Source organism: Rattus norvegicus, chromosome 3 (assembly GCF_021556685.1).
Source record: "Rattus norvegicus strain SHRSP/BbbUtx chromosome 3, alternate assembly SHRSP_T2T, whole genome shotgun sequence".
Classification (NCBI taxonomy): domain Eukaryota; kingdom Metazoa; phylum Chordata; class Mammalia; order Rodentia; family Muridae; genus Rattus; species Rattus norvegicus.
Window position 1 is genome coordinate 155355148 of NC_141536.1, and position 21591 is coordinate 155376738.

Below are 21591 nucleotides of genomic sequence, written 5' to 3' on the forward strand. Positions count from 1 at the left end.
TTCCCCATTCTCCCACTCTCTACCAATCAGATCAAAAGCTGTGCCCTCCCTGCCCTGACTGCTTACAGAGCCTTGTGAGACTGAGCCCTGCCCAGCTCTCTGTCCTTTTCTTCAAATTTAAATTCCCCCCCTTTTCCGATTTATCCCCTCCCAACCCCACGTTTCTGTATGGTGTCTGCATATATTTGGGCTCTGTACCCACAGAGGCCAGAGGATGGCATCAATGTCCTCTGTCAGTCCCTATTCCTGTGCACCCAGAGTACCAGAAAGTCCCAGTCTGGAGTGCTAGGATTATAGGTATGGGCCATCATGGCTTCTTCATATAGTGCTTGAGGCTAGACCCAGGGCTTGGTGCACACCAGCAAACATTTTACTATGTGGACCATGCCTTGAGCTCTTGGATCTCTTTATATTATTTGTTTGTTGTTTTTGGATTTTTTTAAAAAGAATTATTTATTTATTTTATGTGAGCACACTGTAGCTGTCTTCAGACACACCAGAAGAGGGCATCAGATCCTGTTACACATGGCTGTGAGCCACCATGTGGTTGCTGGGAATTGAACTCAGGACCTCTGGAAGAGCAGCTAGTGCTCTTAATCACTGAGCCATCTCTCCAGCCCTGTTTTTGGATTTTTGAGACAGGGTCTCTCTACAGAACCCTGGCTGTCCTGGAATGCACACTATGTAAACTAGGCTGGGCTCCTGGGCTCTAATTTACAGAGATCTTGCCTTGCCTACTGAGTGCTAGGATTGAAGGCACAGGCCACCACACCTGGCCTTTGTTTTTTATAAGCACATCTTTCTTGAGATGAGGTTTACATCCTATCGACCCATTTGGAATGCACGTTTAGAAGCTAGGTGAGGTGCGTGCTTGCAGGCTTGGCCTTGGGAGCCTGGGACAGGGAAATCACTGTAGTTCTAAGGCAGCCTAGGCCGCAGCAGAGATTCTTTCTCAGAAAATGAAAACAGCAGCCGGGTGTTTTAATCCACTTTTAATCCCTGGACTTGGGAGCTAGAAGCAGTCGGATCTCTGTGAACTCAATGCCAGCCTGGTCTATAGAACAAGTCCCCGAACAGCAGGGGTTGGGGATATAAGGAAAGAAAGAAACTTAAGTGATACCTAGAAGCAGCATCAAGCTGGAGCCCTGGCTTTTCCTTAGGAGCTTCATGCACAGGAGCCCTCGATGTCAGGGTTAGGCCTTCCTGACCTGAGAACATAGTGTCCTTTGGTACTCCCAAAGACACCAGGTCCTTCTGCGATTGATCCATGGTTTGGAATGGCTTACTAGAGCTGGTAAGATGGGCTCAGTGGGTAAAGGCACTAGCCACCAAGGCTGGAGACCTGAGTTCGATCCCAGGACCCACATGGACACGGAGCCAAGTGTTGTGTTAGTACGGGTGCAGTTAAGGTCCAGCCTGTACCCTTGCCAGACTGCAATGAGGAGGGGTCACAAGACTCAGAAAAGGGCTACTTAAATGGAAAATTTTCGGGGAAGAGAGGCCTATGTAGATGTGGAAATTGTACTTTTCTGTTCGGAAATCAAAGACAGTGAAGGCATTAGCTAATTGAGAGTGCTTTCTCTGTTTAATTGGAAGTTTTCACTATGGACTTAGTCTCTGGGGCCAGAGAGGAACAGGAGTGGGCAGTCCTCCTGAGGAGGTGCGTGGATGCCTTCTCCCAGCACATTTGCTCACACCTGAAGCACAAGCCTAGAGGAGTCACCGTGGGAATACTTTTTAGGGATCAGCCTCAGTGTGTATAGGTATGGGAATGGGAGCTTGGGAGCTTGAGGGACTTAAATCCCCACATCGGGAACTGGGCCAAGCACGCTGTCTCCAGAGCCTTTACTAGGTCCCTACTGAATCTACTCTCATGGGGAATAAATAGTTCTATCTGATCTCTTTTTTAAAACAAACAAACAAACAAACAAACAAAACCCTTCTTTTCCTTCTCTTTCTGTCACTGATATCACAACCTCTCTTTATCCATCCTCTCCTCCTCATTTTGTGTGTATGTGCGTGCGTGCGTGCGTGCGTGCGTGCGTGCGTGCGTGCGTGCGTGAGTGGGTGTGTGCGTGAGTGGGTGTGGATGCACGCACATGCACAGAGTACTAATTTTCAACTCTGGCAGGCCTGGCACCTATTATGTAGACCAGGCTGGCCTAGACTCCACAGAGATCCATCGGTTTCTGCTCCTCAAGTGCTGCGATCAACGGTCCTCTAACTTGTGCTTTTTCTGCTTTAAGCATCTCTATAGCTAGTGCTGCAGCACCCTGGGGGCTTCAGAGGGTTGGTACTGTTGCTTGTTTTGAGACAGAGTCTCTCTTTCTTTTTCTAAATGTATTCTTTTTTTTTGGTTCTTTTTTTTTTTTTTTTTCGGAGCTGGGGACCGAACCCAGGGCCTTGCGCTTCCTAGGCAAGCGCTCTACCACTGAGCTAAATCCCCAACCCCTCTCTTTCTTTTTCTTTTCTTCTTCTTCTTTTTTTTCCACCTGAGATAAGGCCTTACTATGTAGCCTTGGCTATCCTAGAACTTGCTATGTAGACCAGGCTTGCCTCGAACTCACAGAGATCCTCTTGCCTCTTCCTCCCCAGTGCTGGGATTAAAGGCATGTGCCACCAACACCTAGCCTAGCTTCAGGTTTTTTAATAAAAGCAAGATGTGTTACTTACTGAGTAATCTCTGGGTTAACAATTAATAATGGCAGATTCAAGGTTCTGAGAAGTAGTTGGTGGTAAACAACACATACCTGCCAGCCTGCATTTATCAGCCACCGCTGTATGGCCTCTGGTCACACTGAGCCCCCCAGGCCTCTGGTATCAGGACCTCACTCTCTTGGATGTTGAGTGTGACCCATGTACTGTGCAGCAGATGGTGCAGATCAGAAATGGTGAGCATAATTTTATCAAGCCATAGCATCATTGTACTGGAACTGAGCAGGGACTTATGTATTCTAGATTTATTTATTCTATCTACACAAGTACACTGTCACTCTCTTCAGACACACCAGAAGAGGGCATAGGATCTCATTACAGATGGCTGTGAGCCACCATGTGGTTGCTGGAAATTGAACTCAGGACCTCAGGAAGAGCAGCCAGTGCTCTAACCACTGAGCCGTTTCTCCGGCCTGCTCAGCCAGTGCTGCTAACCACTGAGCCGTCTCTCTGGCCTGCTCAGCCAGTGCTCTTGACACTGAGCCGTCTCTCCAGCCTGCTCAGCCAGTGCTCTTGACACTGAGCCGTCTCTCCAGCCTGCTCAGCCAGTGCTCTAACCACTGAGCCGTCTCTCCGGCCTACTCAGCCAGTGCTGCTAACCACTGAGCCGTCTCTCCAGCCTGCTCAGCCAGTGCTCTAACCACTGAGCCGTCTCTGCAGCCTGCTCAGCCAGTGCTCTAACCACTGAGCCGTATCTGCAGCCTGCTCAGCCAGTGCTCTAACCACTGAGCCGTCTCTCCGGCCTGCCCCTAAACAGGGACTTAGAATGAGAAGTTATGGGCTGGGGTGGAGCCTGTGGTCGAGCACTTGCCCAGTCTGTGTGAGGCCCTGCTTCAGCCTGGTGCCAAAGACAGCGCTGTGAAGTGTCTAGCCTCGGTGTCTATAGATTCTGGTGTGGGTGATTCTGGGGGTGGTGTGTGATCAGTTTAACAGTTACACATTTATTACTACAGCATGTGTTACTACAGTGTAATTAGCACCTCTTGAGTTGGAATTTGTAGATTTCATGTCTGAGGTAAGCTGAATGCCATTGCACATGTGGGGATCTAAGTGCAGCATAAATGGGGCAGAGGTCATGAAGGTGTGAACACCAAACGCAGGTTTGGGTAACTGTTTAAATCATGGTTCTGAGGTGAGTAGATTAATTTAGAAGATTTGGTTGTGGTAGAGTTGTTCCTCATCTTCCATTCAGGTTCTGTTTTGCCTTCTAAGAAAAGGTTGTGATGTCCGTCATCTCATCCAAGGGGACTTGGTTAGAGGTGGTCTGTGACAGTTGAAAATGAAAGTCCTTAGTGCTGTTCCCCAGAACCTCAAAGGCCATGCCCAGAACAGTGCTGGTGGATGGAGAGTCCTCACTGAGGCAAGTGTACGCACAGTCTGTGGTGTTCACTCGCGATGATGGCTTTAGCCAGTGAGGTTTCTAACTGGTGATGTCACTACCACATATCTGCTCAGAGCTGTTCACTCTGTTCACTCCATAGGCTCTTCTTTGGGACTAATGTTCTAAAAAATAAGCAATGAATGATCAGAGATCTTGGACCTTTTCCACTTAGACATTTACTGTTTGGCAGGATGATCTGAAATGTAGCCCATCTTCAAGTGTCAGGATAGGAGGCTGGTGCTGAGTTCTGGGCTTGCTTGGCTCAGCCAGCAGGCCGCTCACCAGAGCTCTGTGGCCTCGAGCCTGCTGAAGGCATAGAGAAGCCCATCCTTGTTTCTACCAGCATGGGCAGATCAGCTCATGCTGTGTGGGGCTGGGGGGAAGGAGAGGGAGACATGAAAGCCAAGCAGACCCTCCCCTGGGCTCAGCATCTGAGGCATCCTCTCTGCTGGCAGATTTGCTGATGGAGGGAAAATATTGGCACCTCTGCCTTCTGGAGCAGGACTCTAGGAAGCCATTGTCATAATCTCTTCCTCCTTTTCTTGTCCCTGGCAATGCCTTCTGTATGTTGTGTGTTTGGGATGTGTGCAGGATCTGACAATGGAGCCCAGGAGGTGGTGAAGGACATCTTAGAGGACGTGGTCACGTCTGCTGTGAAAGGTGAGTGCTGAGGACAACCCATGCCTCTCATGCCCCTTCCCATGCCCCATGCAGCCCCTTTGCTCTGCTCCTCATTGAACTCATGCAGCTCCGAGGATCCAAGCTGCTGCCCCTGCCCAGCCTGCACTTGGCACACAGTAATCTGGCTGCAGGATGGGTTTTGTTCTGTCTGTGTAGACCACAGTCCACACAGGAGTATTAGGTGCTCCACCTGAGACACAGAGGTCCACTCCCATGTCTTCTGCATCAGAGCTGCTAAGGAAGGTGTCAAGGCCAGACGTAGAGTGTAGCAGTCACAGCGGCAGGTGCTAGGATCTCAGAGGTTGTGAGCCTCCAGCCCTCCCCGTGCTTCACTCAGTGTCAGTCAGCTTACAGAGCTAACTCTGATGATAACTCCTTTGTCTTTGCTTCAAACTCTGTCAGTGACTGCCTGTTAAACATTGTGCCAGGGCCATTAATTAGGAAGAAACTTAAAAATCAGCATTTTCAAAAAATGTTTTTTTTATTAATTTTTATTTCTATAAGTACACATAGCTATCTTCAGACACACCAGAAGAGGGCACCAGATCTCATTACAGATGGCTGTGAGCCACCATGTGGTTGCTGGGAATTGAGCCATCTCTCCAGCCCCACAGTCAGCATGTTTTTTTTTTTTTTTTCTTTTTTTTCCGGAGCTGGGGATTGAACCCAGGGCCTTGCACTTGCTAGGCAAGCGCTCTACCGCTGAGCTAAATCCCCAACCCCAGCATGTTTTAAATGGAAGAAATAAAGTAGAATGCAGATGATTATTTGAGTTCATGGGACATGGAAATGTTCATTCTCTTCCATAAAATGTTACAGTTCTTTATTTTTATGTTGTAAATGTATCTTTTATTTGCCTAATTCAGTTGTCACCTCCCAGATTTACTGCCTCCATCTCCTAACCTAGGCCTACTCCTGGAAACTTCTAGCCTCTGTCCCGTCTAATCTAGGCCTAGAATGTTTTCAGCCTCAAACATAACTGCTGAATGTGCTCACCCTTTCTAGCTCTTTCTGAATTCTGTCTGTCTGGTTCAACTCAGCTGCTCTTATTCAAACTCTTTTCCAAGCTGACTGATTTCTAACTGATTATCTGGCTTCTCTCCCCCCCCCCCCCCCCCGAATCGTTGTGTTTGATCACAGACTAGCACTAGCAATCTGTTCTAATCTTTCAGTTTCCTTCTTATGCTCTGGCTCAGTCTTCATCTATATCTAGTTTGTTCTCGCTACAACTTTTTTTTTTCTTTTTTGCCCCTGTAAAACCTCCTCTTCTCTCTCCCTTCCTCTCACTGCAGTGCTCTCTTTAGTAGCTTCGCTCTCTTCTGTCTTATGAGAGTTGGGCACGTCCTATTCTGTCAAATCTTTCTCTGATTCATCACTTTGTCTGCCACTCAATTAGACACCACTTTCAAACATAGGTACTTCCTTGCATAAACTAACTTCACCTTCATTGTTTGGGATTAAAGGTCTGTACAAAGGGCGTGTCTGTATTCCTGCCAGAGGGATTAAAGATGTGTGCTAAGGCTGAGCTATATCACAACTAGAAACAACATGTTTTAGTAAATAATACAATCTTGGGGTTCCCAGTGTGATCAGATATCCCTACAACAGTATGTGTCCAACTGGGACATTGCTCACATTCATTTCCTCATGAGCGTTCTGGCCCATGCCTATAACCTATATAGAGACTGAGGCCAGAGAAGCCATAGTGACTTCCAAGCCTGGAGATTGAATCCAGAGCCTCACACATACCAGATTGCCACTATGTTACATCCCAGGCCTGACGTCATGCTCAGAAACCACATCTCTGAGCCCTCTCTCGGCTACTTCAGGTGCTGCCAAGCTCCTTCAGAGAGCCCAGCACTGATTTAAACGTGTAGCAAGCAAGGCCTTCCAAAGAGCAGCAGTAAGGCCGGATGTGGTGGTGTATGCCTCTAACACTGCCACTGCGGAGGCAGGGGTGGGGTGGGGGTGGGCTGGGGGAGGCCGGCTATATCTCTGTAAGCTTGACATCAGCCTGGTCAGCAAAGAGAGTTCCAAGACAGCCAGGGCTACAGAGAAGCCTGCCTCAGAAAAAACCAAAACCAAACAGCAGCTCTTGCCATCCATCATCCTGTCACACCTCAGCCTGTCGTGGAGTAGCACTGGCTAAATAATGTGTCCAGTAAACATATGCTTTGTAAAACCATTGCTAGCCATTGAGATGGCATGGCAGGGACATGTGCATCTGGCCCCACGCCTGAGGAACAAGGTCAGCCTCTGAGACCCACATGGTAGAAGGAGGGTGCTGACCCTCCCAGGCTGTACACACACACACACACACACACACACACACACACACACACACACACACACACAAAATTAATACATATAGCATTTTCTAATCAGAGAAACATTTTGAAGATTGCTTATTGAGTCCTTCAGCGTCTCAAGTGTGTATAAAGAGATTAATGGATTATTCCTGTACTCATTTTTCTTTTGCTTGTTTCAGCTTATTTTGGTTTAGTTTGGTTTTGCTTTGGTTTGGTTTGGTTTTTCAAGACCTGGTTTCTCTGTGTACCCTGGTTGTTCTAGAGGTCACTCTGTAGACCAGGCTGTCCTGGAACTCAAACATCCGTAGATTCCTGCCTCGTGAGTGGTGGAATTAAAGGTGTGCACCAGCCTTTAATTTTCTCTTAGCTCTTGGGTTCTTAACTCTTTAAATAAAGTCTTTGCTCTCCATGCTTTGCCCCTTCCAGTCTTTTTTTCAGAAGTAGACAGATGGGCAGGGCTACTGCATTTCACAGCTTTGCCTGTGACTCGAGGTTTCTGGTGTGGACTTTGCATTACTGTGGCCCTGTCAGTGAGGCTGTGGCCGAGTCACGCAGAAAGCCTAAGCACCACTGTGTTGTGGGACTGGGGACGAAGGGGCACTCAGTAACGAGTGGATGAGTTCTGTCTGGTTCAGCAGCTTTTGGGATACACACTCATTGGGTGATGACTTTGAACTTATGTCTTAAGAAGCAGCAGAAAAGCAGGGGCTGCCGGAGCCTGACCAAGCCCCAGGTGTGCCAGAGTGCCAGGAATGCACTGTTCCTCCTGCAGTTGATGAAAACTCACAGACCAATGGCATAGCAGATGACAGGCAGTCGCTGTCCTCGGCAGATAACCTGGTATGTCACTGCACACACCCTTCCCTTTGCAGGTTTTTAGAGCATGCAGAACAAGGTCTCTGTTAGCTATGCTTAGCTAGCCTCACACTCACAGAGATCTGTCTGCCTCTGCCTCTGCCTCTTATATGCATATAAATCCCCACCCTGCGTGAGTGTGTGTGCGTGTATATCCCATATGTGTCACATGTACTTGCCTATGCTTCTGTGGAGGCCAGAGGTCAATGCCAGGTGTCTTTCTCTGATCTCTACCTTACTTTTTAGAGAGGAAAGTCTCTGAGTCTGGAGCTCAGCAGTTGGCTAGACTGCCTGCCCTCCCAGCACCGGTGACTGACCCTCCACCCGTGTGTGGCTGTTGTGAGTGCTGGGGATCTGGATTTAGGCTCTCTTGCTGTGTGGCATGGCGTCAGCAATCCAGCCATTCCCCAGCCCTTCACTCTTTAAGGGTAAAATTCTCTAAGCAGTACCTTGGGTTGGGACTTGGAAGCTCTGGCTGGAGAATTAGCCCAGATGCAGTGACTGTCTGTCTAGCACGAGCCAGGTTCTGGCCTAGAGTAAAAATAATTTTTAATGTATTCTTATGTGTATGAATTTAATTTTTTAAAAAGTGTATCTTTGAATGTGCACAGAGCAAGAGAGAAATGTTTTAACTGAGCATGATGACATAGGCCTGACAGGCTGGCACTTTGGAGGCTGAAGCAGGACGGTGTTCAAGGCTACCCTGGGCTATATAGCAAGATTCACGAACACATGAATGATTTTGAAGCTTTCAGCCTTTGGTCCACTGGGATGGCACTGCTCAGATCCTGCCTGCCTGCCTTAGTCTGCTGACAGCCATTTTCTCTTTCTGTGTTAAAATGCATGACAGCATTCATTTAAATCTTTATGTTCTGACAATTCCCCACTAGTGGCCAGTGGTGACATTACTTTGGCTTAGTTCTCTGGCAGTTATTTACTCATGCTTTTTGTCCAATTTTCATCATTGAGAAAGATTCCCATCTTCCCTTAATGGATTCTAAGAATCTCTGTGTGTAAAGGCTATCAAGCTTTTTGTGTCTTGTAAATATTTATTATATTTAAATGTCTTTTTTTTTTTTTTTTTTTTGGGAGCTGGGGATCGAACCTAGGGCCTTGCGATTGCTAGGCAAGCGCTCTACCACTGAGCTAAATCCCCAACCTTAAATGTCATTTTTTAAAATGTATTTTTATGTGCATGAGTGTCTGCATGAATGTCTATATACCGTGTGCATGCCTGGTGCCCGGGGAGGGCAGAGACATCAGAATGAAAGATGGTTGTGACCCTCCATGTTGGTGCTGGGAATCAAACCCTGGTTCCCTGGAAGAGCATCAAGTCTCCTAACCAATGAGCCAACTCTCTATCCTCTAAATGTATTGATTTATTATTTACTTTTTGAGACAGGGTTTGAGTATCTCTGACTGTCGTGGAACTTACTATGTAGATGAGGTTAGCTTCAAAGTCACAGAGATCTGCCTGCCTCTGCCTTCTGAGGGCTGGGATTAAAATGTGTGCCACCATGTTCCGCACCAAGTAGATAAAATTGCCTGAAATTAAGTTTGTCTTTTGGCCATTTTAAACTACCTCCATGCACATGAACTTTGCAGAGCCCATCCCTAGTGACTTACCCATTCCAGCAAGGTTCCTGAACATTCCAGATCTCTCCACACAGCCGGGCACCAAGGTTTATGGGCAACACAACTGCTCAAACATTTCTCATCAAACTACCACAGTAGTCAAGGACTAGGAAGTCTCAGAGCAATGCTCCTGCCTCTGCCTAGGCAGCCGTCGTTGGGCAACTAAGCTATTCCCAGGCCTTCTCTTTACATTTTTAATTCCTTCTCCCTCCCTCTCCCCTTCTCCTTTCCCCTCCCCCTCCCCCTCTCCGTCTCCCTCTCCCTTCCCCTCCCCCTCCCCCTCCTCTCCCTCCCCCTCCCTTTCCCTCCAGTCCTCCCCCTCCCCCTCTCCCTCCCTCGTGAGAATGTGTGTCTAATGCCTATGTATTTAGAATGGAGTGCAGTAGCACACGTGTAAGAGATCAGTACAACTCTAGAGTTGGCTCCCTATCTACCTACGTTTATGTGGATTCCAGTGCTAAAACTCAAGTTTGTCAGGTTTGTGTGCCAAGCACTGTGACCCACTGAACTATTTTACTGGCTTCTGTTTTTGTTTTGTTTTGTGTTTTTGGTTGTTGTTTTTTTTTTTTTTTTTTTTTTTTTTTTTTTTTTTTTTTTTTTTTGGAGCTGGGGACCGAACCCAGGGCCTTGCGCTTGCTAGGCAAGCGCTCTACCACTGAGCTAAATCCCCAACCCCATGTTTTTGGGTTTTTTTTTTTTTTTTTTTTTTTAAGATTTATTTATTTATATATACGAGTACACTGCAGCTGTCTTCAGACTCACCAGAAGAGGGCATCAGATCTTATTACAGATGGTTGTGAGCCACCATGTGGTTGCTGGGATTTGAACTCAGGACCTCTGGAAGAGCAGTCGGTGCTCTTAACCGCTGAGCCATCTCTCCAGCCCATGTTTTTGGTTTTTTAAGACAGGGTTTCTCTGTCTGTTCTGAAGTCACTCTGTAGACCAGGGTGGCCTTGAACTTAGAAAGTGTGGCCTGGGGTTTGGGGATTTAGCTCAGTGGTAGAGCGCTTGCCTAGCAAGCACAAGGCCCTGGGTTCAGTCCTCAGCTCGGGGGGGGGGGGGGGGGGGGAGAAAGTGTGGCCTGCTTCCCCACAACCACAGTCTGCCCAGTGCTGGGACTAAAGATGTGCGCCACCACAGCCCGGCTGTATTTTGCTTTTTTGAGACAGTTTCTCTGTGTAATAGCCCTGGCTGTCCCTGACTCACTTTGTAGACCAGGCTGGCTTCGAACTCATAGAGTCTTTCAAAGTCACAGAGATCTGCCCGCCTCTTGCTCTAAAGTGCTGGGCTTAAAGGTGTGCACCACAGCCAGCCTGTTTTTGTTTTTGAGACAGGTTCTTATATATCCCAGATTGACCTCAACTGTACCGTGTAGTCGAGGAGAACCTTGCACCCAGCTCCTCGGTCTCCAGCTCCCAGTGTTGGAATGACAGGCATACGTCATGTCTGCACCTGGTTATGTATAGACTTTAAAGAGCAAGCGACCAGGTTTACCATTTCTCTGATGACAGAATTGTGGCCTCTGTCTGTGTCTTCTCCCCCAATATCTCAGGTTAACGTGTACAAGAATTTAGGTTTCCATCTTGGATTTTCCCTTTGTTTTTGACCTTAGGAACCAGATGCTCAAGGACACCCAGTGGCTGCTAGATTCTCTCACATTCTACAGAAGGATGCCTTCCTGGTGTTTCGTTCCCTGTGTAAGCTGTCCATGAAGCCGCTTGGGGAAGGACCACCAGATCCAAAGTAAGCTCTCAGCAGCTTTGGCCATCTGTTTCCAACACTGTGAACAGGGAGCCCCTGCTCTGTGGTCCCACAGTGCTGGTGTGGGATGGTGTTTCACCGCGAAGGGGAAGCCCGTGCTCTGTGATCCTACAGTGTTGGTGTGGGATGGTTTTACATCTCCACTCTCCAGAGTCTTGCCCAGGTTTCACCTTGGTTTGTATATTGAAAACATTCAACACATGGAATTTGCAGTACCTTTTTACTGACTAATGGACACCCTCTCCTTGTGGGGCTGTGGAGAGGCAAGATGCCTGCAGACTCCACTCCCAGGTAACTCCACATTATGTAGCTTAGTATGGCCTGGTTCATCCTCCTGAGTACTAGAAGTGTAGGAATTCACTAGAATACCCAGCCAGAAAAAAATCTCACTCTGTTCATTGCTCTTTTAGTTTTATTTACTTTACTTTGTGCATATGAATGTCTTGCCTGTATGCATGTGCACACCATGTGTGTGCCTCTCGGGCCCTCTGGAACCGCAGTTATTGGTGGTGGTGAACCACCATGTGGGTACTGGGAATTGAACCACCCCCTGCAAAAGCAACAGATGTCTCTGAGCTATCTCTCCAGCCCTGAAGATGTGTTTATGTTATGTGTGTTCAGCCTGTGTGTATGTGTATGTGACGTGTGTGCTTAGTGACCTCGGAGATCACAAGAGGGTCAGATCTGGCCAGGCAGTGGTGGTGTACGCCTTTAACCCCAGCACTCCAGGTAGATTTCTGTGAGTTTGAGGCCAACCAGGGCTACACAGAGAAACCCTGTCTTGGGGAGGGGAAATGTCCGATCCCCTGGAACTGGAGTTACAGATGACTGTGAGGCACTGTACAGATGCTTAAGTTCTCAAGCAGCAAGTGCTCTTAACCACCAAGCCATCATTCCTGATGATCTTGTTTTTGTTTGTTTTTTTGATACAGAATCTCACTGTGTAGCCCTGGCTGGCCTGGAATTTGCTAAATAGACCAGGCTGGCCTATTAACTCACAGAGATCCACCTGCCTCTGCTATTCAAGTGCTGGGATTAAAGGTGTGCACCCACTGTGCCTGGTGCATTTTCAGCTATTTAACCTCTGACCTGTTATAGTGGTAAGGGAGTCTTTTGAGACCGATGGATATAGACCCATGGATTGGGTACTTTAATAATTGCTATGACAAAATTCCCCAATTAAAAAACTTAAAGGTTTATTTTGAATCCCAGTTTGAGGACCCAGTTGTTCTTCATGGTAGAGAAGGCATGGCAACAAGAGCTTTGGGTGGCTGGTCACTTTGCATCCAGTTAGGAAGTAGAGTATGATGAATTCTAGTGCCTGGCTCCATCCTCCCTTCTATGCAGGCTGGAACTCTTGCCCATAGAATGTCACCACAAATATTAAAGGTCAGCCTTCCCCTTAATAAACTCAATCTGAAATCCCTCAGTCATGCCCAAAGGCTTATCTCCTAGGTGACTCTAGATCCTGTGAGGTTGTAAGAATTAACCATCACAAGCCCTGTCTCATGGCAGATGAAGAGTTCAGAGTATGAGGCCCAGTCTTGTGAAGTCACTGCGTGGACATAGCCGAGAGCTGGCTCTTCAGACTCAACTCTCACCTTGGTCCTGCCCCTTATCCACTCTGTGTTGGGGAGAGACAAAAAGGAGTAGAAATTGGCCACTTTTGTTCTCAGAAGGCCTGCAGGTTCTGAGGACCTACCCATGTTCTCTGCCTTCATCCCTGTTGGCACGTGGGGGGGGGGGGGACTGTTCTTACTCCTTAAATCATTGGCCTCAGGAGGTCCTGCTTGGCTGGGCATAGTGCGTATACCAGTCTTTGGGTGGTAGAGGCAGGAAAGTCGAGAGTTAAAGGTCATTTTTGGTCACATAGTAGCTGGTAAAAGATCAAAGACTTTTCAGGGAACACACAGGTTCAGTTTGTGCCCAGCATTTGGCAGGCAGAGGCAGGATCATGAGTTCTCGATCCACTGCACACAGTGAGACCCTGTCTCAGAGCAGAAATGAAAAGCAGCGTCTGGTCTGACCCTGTGTACCATCACTGTCTTTTGTTCTCTCTGCAGGTCCCACGAGCTTCGTTCCAAGGTGGTTTCCCTGCAGCTGCTGCTCTCTGTGCTGCAGAACGCTGGTCCAGTCTTCAGGAGCCACGAGATGTTCGTCACTGCCATTAAGCAGTACCTGTGTGTAGCCCTTTCCAAGAACGGCGTGTCCTCAGTGCCTGACGTCTTCGAACTCTCACTTGCGATTTTTCTTACTCTTCTTTCAAACTTCAAGATGCACTTGAAAATGCAGATAGAGGTACTGACTCCAGTGTTTTTATTGGGCGACATTAATGCCAGACGAGAGGCCTGCTTGTGAGCCAGCATGACACCTGCCTGCAATCCCAGCACTCCTGAGCTAGAGACAAGGCAATCAGGAAGTCAGGGCCAGCCTAGGCTATGTAGTTCACTTGGGTTCAGACTGGGCTATAGGAGAACCTGTCTCAAAATAACAAAACAAAACAAAAACCCAGGCACATAAGTAGTGAGGTACCCTCTACTTGATAGCCCTCCTAGTAGAACTTCTGACTGAGTGGGAAAGACCACTTGTAAAAGTTCTGTCCACCAAAGATTTATGGTCATGATCTGTGTTCTCAACTCAGACCACCAACCCCATGTCTGTCTGGGCTAGAATTGTTTGAAATAATTTGAATTAATTGTCAGATTGAGAAATCCCATTGCACAAATACAAATTTCTGGCTTCTTTTGAATTATAACCCAAGATTGTAGTTCCTCAGCTCTGGGTGGAGCCCTGTTAGCAGTCTACCAGCCTGAGCTCCCATGTTCCTCAGCAAGTGTGAGCCCTGCTTTGCCCTCTGCCCAGGCTGCCTCACTTAGTAGAAGACTTGCCTAGCTTCAGAGGCATCTTAAGTCCTAAATTGAGACTGCTCTTCTCGTGTCTTCGTGCCACACAGGTCTTTTTCAAAGAGATTTTCCTGAACATTTTAGAAACGTCCACAAGTTCTTTTGAGCACCGCTGGATGGTCATTCAGACCCTGACGAGAATTTGTGCAGGTACGTTCACCTGGAACATTCAGAATAGCTTCCAAAGCTTTTGTCTGCCAAGCACAAATCAGTCTTCCATTCCTCTTTGTGGTGTTTTAGTGAAGAATTGAGAAGATCCTTGCATTAAAGTGTCCTTTCACAGGGTTGGAGTGACGGCTCAGCTGGTAAGAGCCCTAGCCATCCCTACTGGTTTTGTTTTGTTTTGTTTTGTTTTGTTTTGTTTTGTTTTTTCTTCCTAAGACAGGGTTTCTCTGTGTAGCGCTGGCTGCCCTACAACTCACTTTTGTAGACCAGGCTGGCCTCAACTCAGAGATTTGTCTTCTCCCTCCTGAGTGTTGGGATTAGAAACACGCACCACCACCACAACCCAGCTCCTTTCTCCTCCTACAGAGGACCCACATTTGGTTCCCAGCACCTATATCAGGTGACTCACAACTGCCTGTAACTCTTAACTCCAGGGGACTGACACCCTCTCATAACCCACGTGCATAAACCTTCACATGGACATATATCAATTTTTTTTTCCTTTTTGAGACCGAGCCTCACTGTGTAGCTCTGACTGACTTTAAATGGATTTTCTGCTATCCCAGGGCTCTGCGGACAGGCAAACACTGCCTGCCCCTTTTTTTGGTGAGGAAACTGCACTTTTGCAAGGTGACGTGGACTGCCTGGGAGCAGGTGGTATGGGGGTGGGTAGGCCTAAGAAAGATAGACCACCCCACTGGGGAGGGGGAGCAGCTTTGGAGTTCTGGTTCTCTCTTGAAGGTAGCTGAGGGGGCAAGACTTGGTATTGTGAGAGAGTAGGGTTGCTTTCTTTTGACTTTAAGTTACTGTGAGGCCAAAAGCTACAGGATCTATTGCTAACAGTGGGGTGATGGTGTTAGATAAAGGATTTACTGTTAGTGATCCCTTCTCTGGCCAGGTAGCCAAGAGCCCCTTACTGACTTGACTGGTTCACTCTTTGTGAACCAGAAAGAAAAGGAGGAGTCACTCACACAGAAAACACACAAACCAGAAATTGGCTACATCTTTTATTTATTGCTTTTAGCTTAGTACTTTTAGACATACACACATTCCTACACACTGTGGCCAGGCCAGCCACCTGTCTCATTAACTCACAAGTGTCCGTGCATGCTTACATACATAGACATATACATTCATACATACATATAAACAGACATATACATTTGGATGTACGAGTGGGTGGGGCAAGCCCCACAAGCCACCAGCCTTATTCCTTTGCTTTGGCCTTTTTATACCTTCTTAGGCAAAAGTTCTTCGAAAATTGCCTCAGAGATAAAATGTTCCATAGAATGGGGTTACGGAAGGATGTTGATAGTAAGTTCAAAGCAGTGTTTCATTCTAACATGCTCATTATAAGTTCAAAGCAACAGTTTCTACATGGCCTCACTTTACCATAGTGTACACCTGTGGCTTACCTTGGACCTAAATGTTTTTCCTTGAACACAAATTTGTCCCCCAAAGCTCATTATATTTCTTATTATGCAGCCTTTACTTACTATTCTGAGGAGTGGGAACATTCTATCCTTGAATCTAACTTTATTACATCTTTCTAGCAAAGCAACTAAAACCATCTCTAAAAACTAAAATTATTTGAGTCAAATCAGGAATTTTATAAAATCATTAATTTATCTAAACAGCATTAATTCATAAAAGTCTATCTTTATTTTGACCTGCAAAAAATCTGATCTATTGAGTGGGCTAATGCCCAGGGGTTATTTATTAATTTAATAATGAAAGGCCTATCAGCTGCAGTAAGCAATCCTGAGGTGAGATCTTTTTGGGACCTTGCCTCACAGAGCTCATCCATCACAGACCATGCAAAAGTGGTGGGCCACCTCCAGGAAGGCGACCTACTAGCCTTAGCCTACTCTAGATGGCTCCGGACACCCACCCTACACTTCCCACATGGATTTCCTACGTAGGTGTGTTGTTGGCCACTTGGACAAAAATTTGCTGAGTGTATTTTTTGGCAGAGAAACTTTGTTTTCTTTTTTTCTTTTTTTCTTTTTTTTCGGAGCTGGGGACTGAACCCAGGGTCTTGCGTTTGCTAGGCAAGCGCTCTACCACGAAACTTTGTTTAATAAGAAAGCATAGCTGGAGTCAGGTGTGGCAGCACATGCCTTTCTCCCAGCGTGGTCTACAGAACCAAGTGCCAGGACAGCCAGGGCTATACAGAGAGACCTGTCTCAGAAAAGAAAACAAAGGGACAGCTGGGCCTAGTACACATAAAGCCCTAGCTTTAGTGGTTCAGTTTTCAACCAGACAGACAGACAGACAGACAGACAGACAGAGAGAGAGAGAGAATAAGAATGAATGTAAGCATTTGTCTTTGTCCAAGTTTCTAACATGTGTATGTTATTTTCCAAGATGCCCAGTGTGTTGTGGATATTTATGTCAACTACGACTGTGACTTAAATGCTGCTAACATTTTTGAGCGTCTAGTAAATGATTTATCCAAAATCGCTCAGGGAAGAAGTGGACATGAACTGGGGATGACACCTCTACAGGTAAAAAAAACCAAGGTGCATGCGCATGGTTGCTTTTTTTTTTTTTTTTTTTTTTGGTTCTTTTTTTTCGGAGCTGGGGACCGAACCCAGGGCCTTGCGCTTCCTAGGCAAGCGCTCTACCACTGAGCTAAATCCCCAACCCTTTATCTGTAGTATCTCTTAAAATGAAATACATTTATCGGTATCATTTATGTGCTAAATAATTGATTTTTTTCTTTCAGAATCAAAGATAAGAATTTGTTATTTAAAATATTTCAGATTTTGTTTACCCGCTGATATTTTGTCCCACAAGTAGTGAATGGAACACTCTTTCTTTCCTTCTTTTTTTTTCCTTTCTGATGTCCGCCTGCATCACATTCTGCCTATTCTTGGCGGCAGGGCCTCTCCCTGAACCCTGGGCTCATAGTCCCTTGGCCAGGCAGAAAGCCAGCATCTCCATCAAGTCTCTTTCTTACCCCTCATAGGCCCGGATTACAGACATGAGCTGGTTGCTCAGCTTGTTAATGGCGCTGAGGCCCACATCTGCTTCTCATGATTACATAGCAAACACTCTTCATTACAGAGCCATCTTGTCATCCCTAAACTTTTTTGGAAATTCAGTTAATGGGGTTGGGGAGGTAGCTGTTGAAGGGCTTGCCTTGAAAGCAGGAAGACCTGAGATTGATCCTCAGAGCTCATGCACAAAGCTGGGCATGATGGCAGGCAGTCATAGCCCCAGTGTGCTGGGGAGATGGAGACAAGCAGACCCCTGGAGTTCGCTGACCAGCTAGCCCATCAGTTAAGGAGCTCCAGGCCAGGGAGAGAGACGGTTTTGAGAATGATACTCAGATTGTCCCCTGGCATCCACAGATGTGCACACATGGGCATTCAGACATGTACACAGGAGTTTTTTAAAGATACAGGAAGTCACACAGGTCCCACTGGGCTTACAGTGACTCACACCATTAGGGATGTCTAGACTTTTTGATGTTCCATTAACACATGCAGGTATAGCAATTCCATGGTTTGTCTGTGGTACTGGATGTTAGTGATGGCCTAGAAGCCTCACACGGTTGCTCAAGAGCCCCAAATGCCCACGGTGCCCTGTGTAAAGGCTCTGTGCTTTTCACTTCGGACCTCTAGGAGCTCAGTCTGAGGAAGAAAGGCCTGGAGTGTCTGGTGTCCATTCTCAAGTGCATGGTGGAATGGAGCAAGGACCTGTATGTGAATCCCAACCACCAGGCCACCCTGGGTGAGTGAGCTGTGCTTCCTAAGTGGCTGTCATTACTGTAAAGCTTGTGCTTTCAGTGCATGTGGGGTATTGGGAAGTTTAGCTTCCTATAGCTGTGATACAGTTCTCTGATGAAGGCATGCGAGGGAGGAAGGTGGGGCAGGGCTGCTGCTGCTGCTGTTGTTGCTGAAGACAGGGTCTCTCTGTGTATCCCTGGCTGTTCTGGAACTCACAGGGATCCATCTACCTCTGCTTCCTGAGTGTGCCAACTCCACCCCGCTAAGTTTTTTAGTTTTTAAAGGTTTGTAGTATTAAAAATTGAACCTAGAACCTCATGTATGCTAGTAAAGTGATTTACCCCTGATAATATTATTATTATTATTATTATTATTATTATTATTATTATTATTATATGTATTTGGATGTTTTGCCCATCTTGGAGGCCAGAAAAGGTGGTCGAATTCCCTGAAACTAGAGTTACAGAAAGTTAGGGGCCACCATGTGGATGTTAGGAATTGAAGCCAGGTTCTCTGCAAGAGTAGCCAGTTCTCTTAATCAGCGAGCCATCTCTCCAGCCCCTAGTTATTTATTTTAAGGATTTATTTTTGTTCTCTGTGTATCTGTATGCCACATTTGCGTGGCTGCCATACAAGGCCATATTCCTTGAACTGGATTAAGTTGCTTGATACAGGACTCAAACCCAGGCCTCTGGAAGAGCAGCGGGTGCTCTTAACTGCTGAACCATTTCTCCAGCCTTTTTCTTTTCTTTTTTTTTCTTTCTTTTTTTTTTTTTTTTTTTTTTGGTTCTTTTTTTCGGGCTGGGGACCGAACCCAGGGCCTTGCGCTTCCTAGGTAAGCGCTCTACCACTGAGCTAAATCCCCAGCCCCCAGCCTTTTTCTTTTTAAGACTTAAAAGATATTATGTATACATAAATCTGTTTATGAGTAATGCACATAAGCGTAGGTTCCCATGACAGACAGAAGAGGGTGTCAGTACCTGGAGCTAGAGTTTCATGAAGGAAGACGTTGTATTCTGTGCCATGACCTGTCCCTGCCTGGGCTTCCATTTCTGACCTCATCCTGCCATCCCTGAGTCAGGTCTGGTTCAGAATCTGACTGAATCTTCCCGTTCTCACCCACTTGTTTGTCAATGCTTGCACAAACACTTATTCCTTGAGCTATGTAGAGTTATGGAAGTTTGGATTTTGATAAGGCAAGTCCTTCTGCTTGTTTTAAATGCCTTGTTTTTGCATTTTCTGTACTTGTGAATTTTAGAATTAGTTTGAGTTCTCTGTAAAATAAATTTCTACATTCAGCTGAGAATGTGTTTAACTGATAGTCTTGGCGCCTTTGGTGCCAGCCGGCAGCTGTGGCAGCTGTGAAGAAGGGCCAGAGCTTGCTCAGTCACACCTGTGCCTCCTGCTTAGTTGGTTTTGTTTGCTTTTGTGTTATGGCAGGTCAGGAACGGCTTCCAGATCAGGAAATGGGGGACGGAAAAGGCCTTGACATGGCAAGACGGTGCAGCGTGACATCAGTGGAGTCCACAGTGTCCTCGGGGACCCAGACAGCCATTCCAGATGACCCAGAGCAGTTTGAGGTCATCAAACAACAGAAGGAAATCATCGAGCATGGCATTGAGCTGTGAGTGTGGTTACTGCGCTGGGCTCTCTCGGGGCCTCTGGCATAATAGCGACATCTTCTCCAGCACTGGAGGCTGACTACAGGCAAAGCACCTCTGCAGGGGAGAGCGTGGGAACGCTTGAGAGGAGGAGGGTGCTCTGGATGGAGAAGCCTTTGTGCAACTCAGCAGGCCTTGATTACCTCCTCTGATACAAAAACACTGTAGAAAACAGCCAGGCATAGTGGGTTAGGCTTGTAATCCTAGCTAGCTCTTAGGAGGCTGAGGCAGGAGGATGGCCTTGAATTCAAAGCTAGATTGGCTACATTGTAAACTCTGAGGAAACAAAGCTACCAAAAACAATAAAAGGGGCTGGAGAGATGGCCAGAGGGCCTCTCCTTAGGCTCAGCTCAGCAAACTACCATCTGTAACTTCATCCCAGGGGGTTTGATGCCCTCTTCTGGCCTCTGAGGATACTACATGCATGTGTCTTGCAGACATACATATAGGTAGAACACCTATACACATAGAATAAAATCTCGAGGAAAGTATAGACAAAACAGACAGACAGACAGAAAGCACCTGCTGCCTGGAACATGTCTGTGCCCTGAATGGAAGCTAAGTGCTCACCCTGTTTGCTTTACCCTGGCAGGTTTTTCTCAGCCACTTGTAATTTGTAGCCGTCACCATACTTCGACATAGATGAAGACTTAAGCATTCTGCACATCACCATGGCACCGTCTTGTGGTGATTTCATGCACCTCAGCACTGGTCTTCTGTGCTGTTTACATTTGAGGGGCAAGCAGGCACCTCGTCCTAACAGTTGAAGTGAGGCACTTGGGCTTCGAGAGGAAGTGCTGAGCAGTGTTCCTGTCTCACCATCCCTGGGGTGACTGGTTTTCCCCATAACAACTGAAGGAACGTGTTTTATTGAGTTCACTGCTAAGAGAATAGTAAGCGACAGTTGACTTGATGTGAACTGAGCCATACCTCCCTCCCTGGCCTCATCCCTGACAGCACACTGGCCACCGACTATTTCCAGTACTCTGCTCACCACGGTGAGGAGCGCTCCTCTGTCAGCGCTCCTTGTTCATTTTAATCCCTCAGGCATGGAACGCTATTCCTCCTCCAAGAGGCCCACGGCTCTGGCCCATCTGTGTATCCCTGTCCCATGCAGGGCCTAGCAAATGTCTGACTTACTGTCAGTTAGTTGTGCCTCTCCTTACTAGGAAGCATGGAGTAACTATCTAGGACCTCAGCTGTCTGTCTAACAAAGGATGGAGATGCCAGAGTGGTCGCTTGAGGCTCTTACCATGGCTCTTAGACGTCTGTGAGCCATCTCATTTCAGATGCCTGTGGCATGGTGTCAGCCATCAGACGTGCTAGAGGAAGGGCAAGGGCAGAAAGAACATACCCTGCTTGACTCTCAAGTCTCCTTACTTAGAGCGATGGCTCAGTGGTTAAGAGCACTAGCTGCTCTTCCAGAGGACCTGAGTTCAAATCCCAGTTCCCTCTTAGCAGCTCACAACTGTCTGTAACTCCATCTCCTGGGGATCTAACAGACACACATATAAGCAAAATGCGAATGCACATAACATAAAAACAAACTAGGGAAAAGAAACCCCTTACTTGCTGCTATCAGCAGTGGTTTGCACTTTGTGTTCCAGGTGGCTCTGTGCCCAGCTCAGTGCCCAGGGTTCCATTACTGTCAAAGATGGGGGGAGGAGACATGGGTGACAGGCAGTGACGTCTGTAGTTGCAGGGTCAGAAATTAAGAGCTGCCAAAATATGGTGGTTCACTGTGGACTCAGAACTTGGGAGACTTAGACTGGAGGATTTCCTTGGGTCCAA

General features: G+C 47.0%; 1 protein-coding gene across 2 annotated transcripts in view; it reads left to right on the forward strand.

The window, feature by feature from the left end:
* Arfgef2 (ARF guanine nucleotide exchange factor 2) overlaps positions 1-21591 on the forward strand; it is an 86342-nt gene that overhangs the window by 25194 nt on the left and 39557 nt on the right. The window contains 8 exon segments of one of the 2 annotated variants that reach the window (NM_181083.3): positions 4688-4756; positions 7775-7926; positions 11189-11319; positions 13401-13635; positions 14291-14390; positions 16773-16912; positions 18035-18143; positions 19580-19763. In NM_181083.3, the coding sequence (NP_851597.2) occupies positions 4688-4756; positions 7775-7926; positions 11189-11319; positions 13401-13635; positions 14291-14390; positions 16773-16912; positions 18035-18143; positions 19580-19763 (1120 nt within the window). 2 annotated transcript variants of the gene reach the window in all.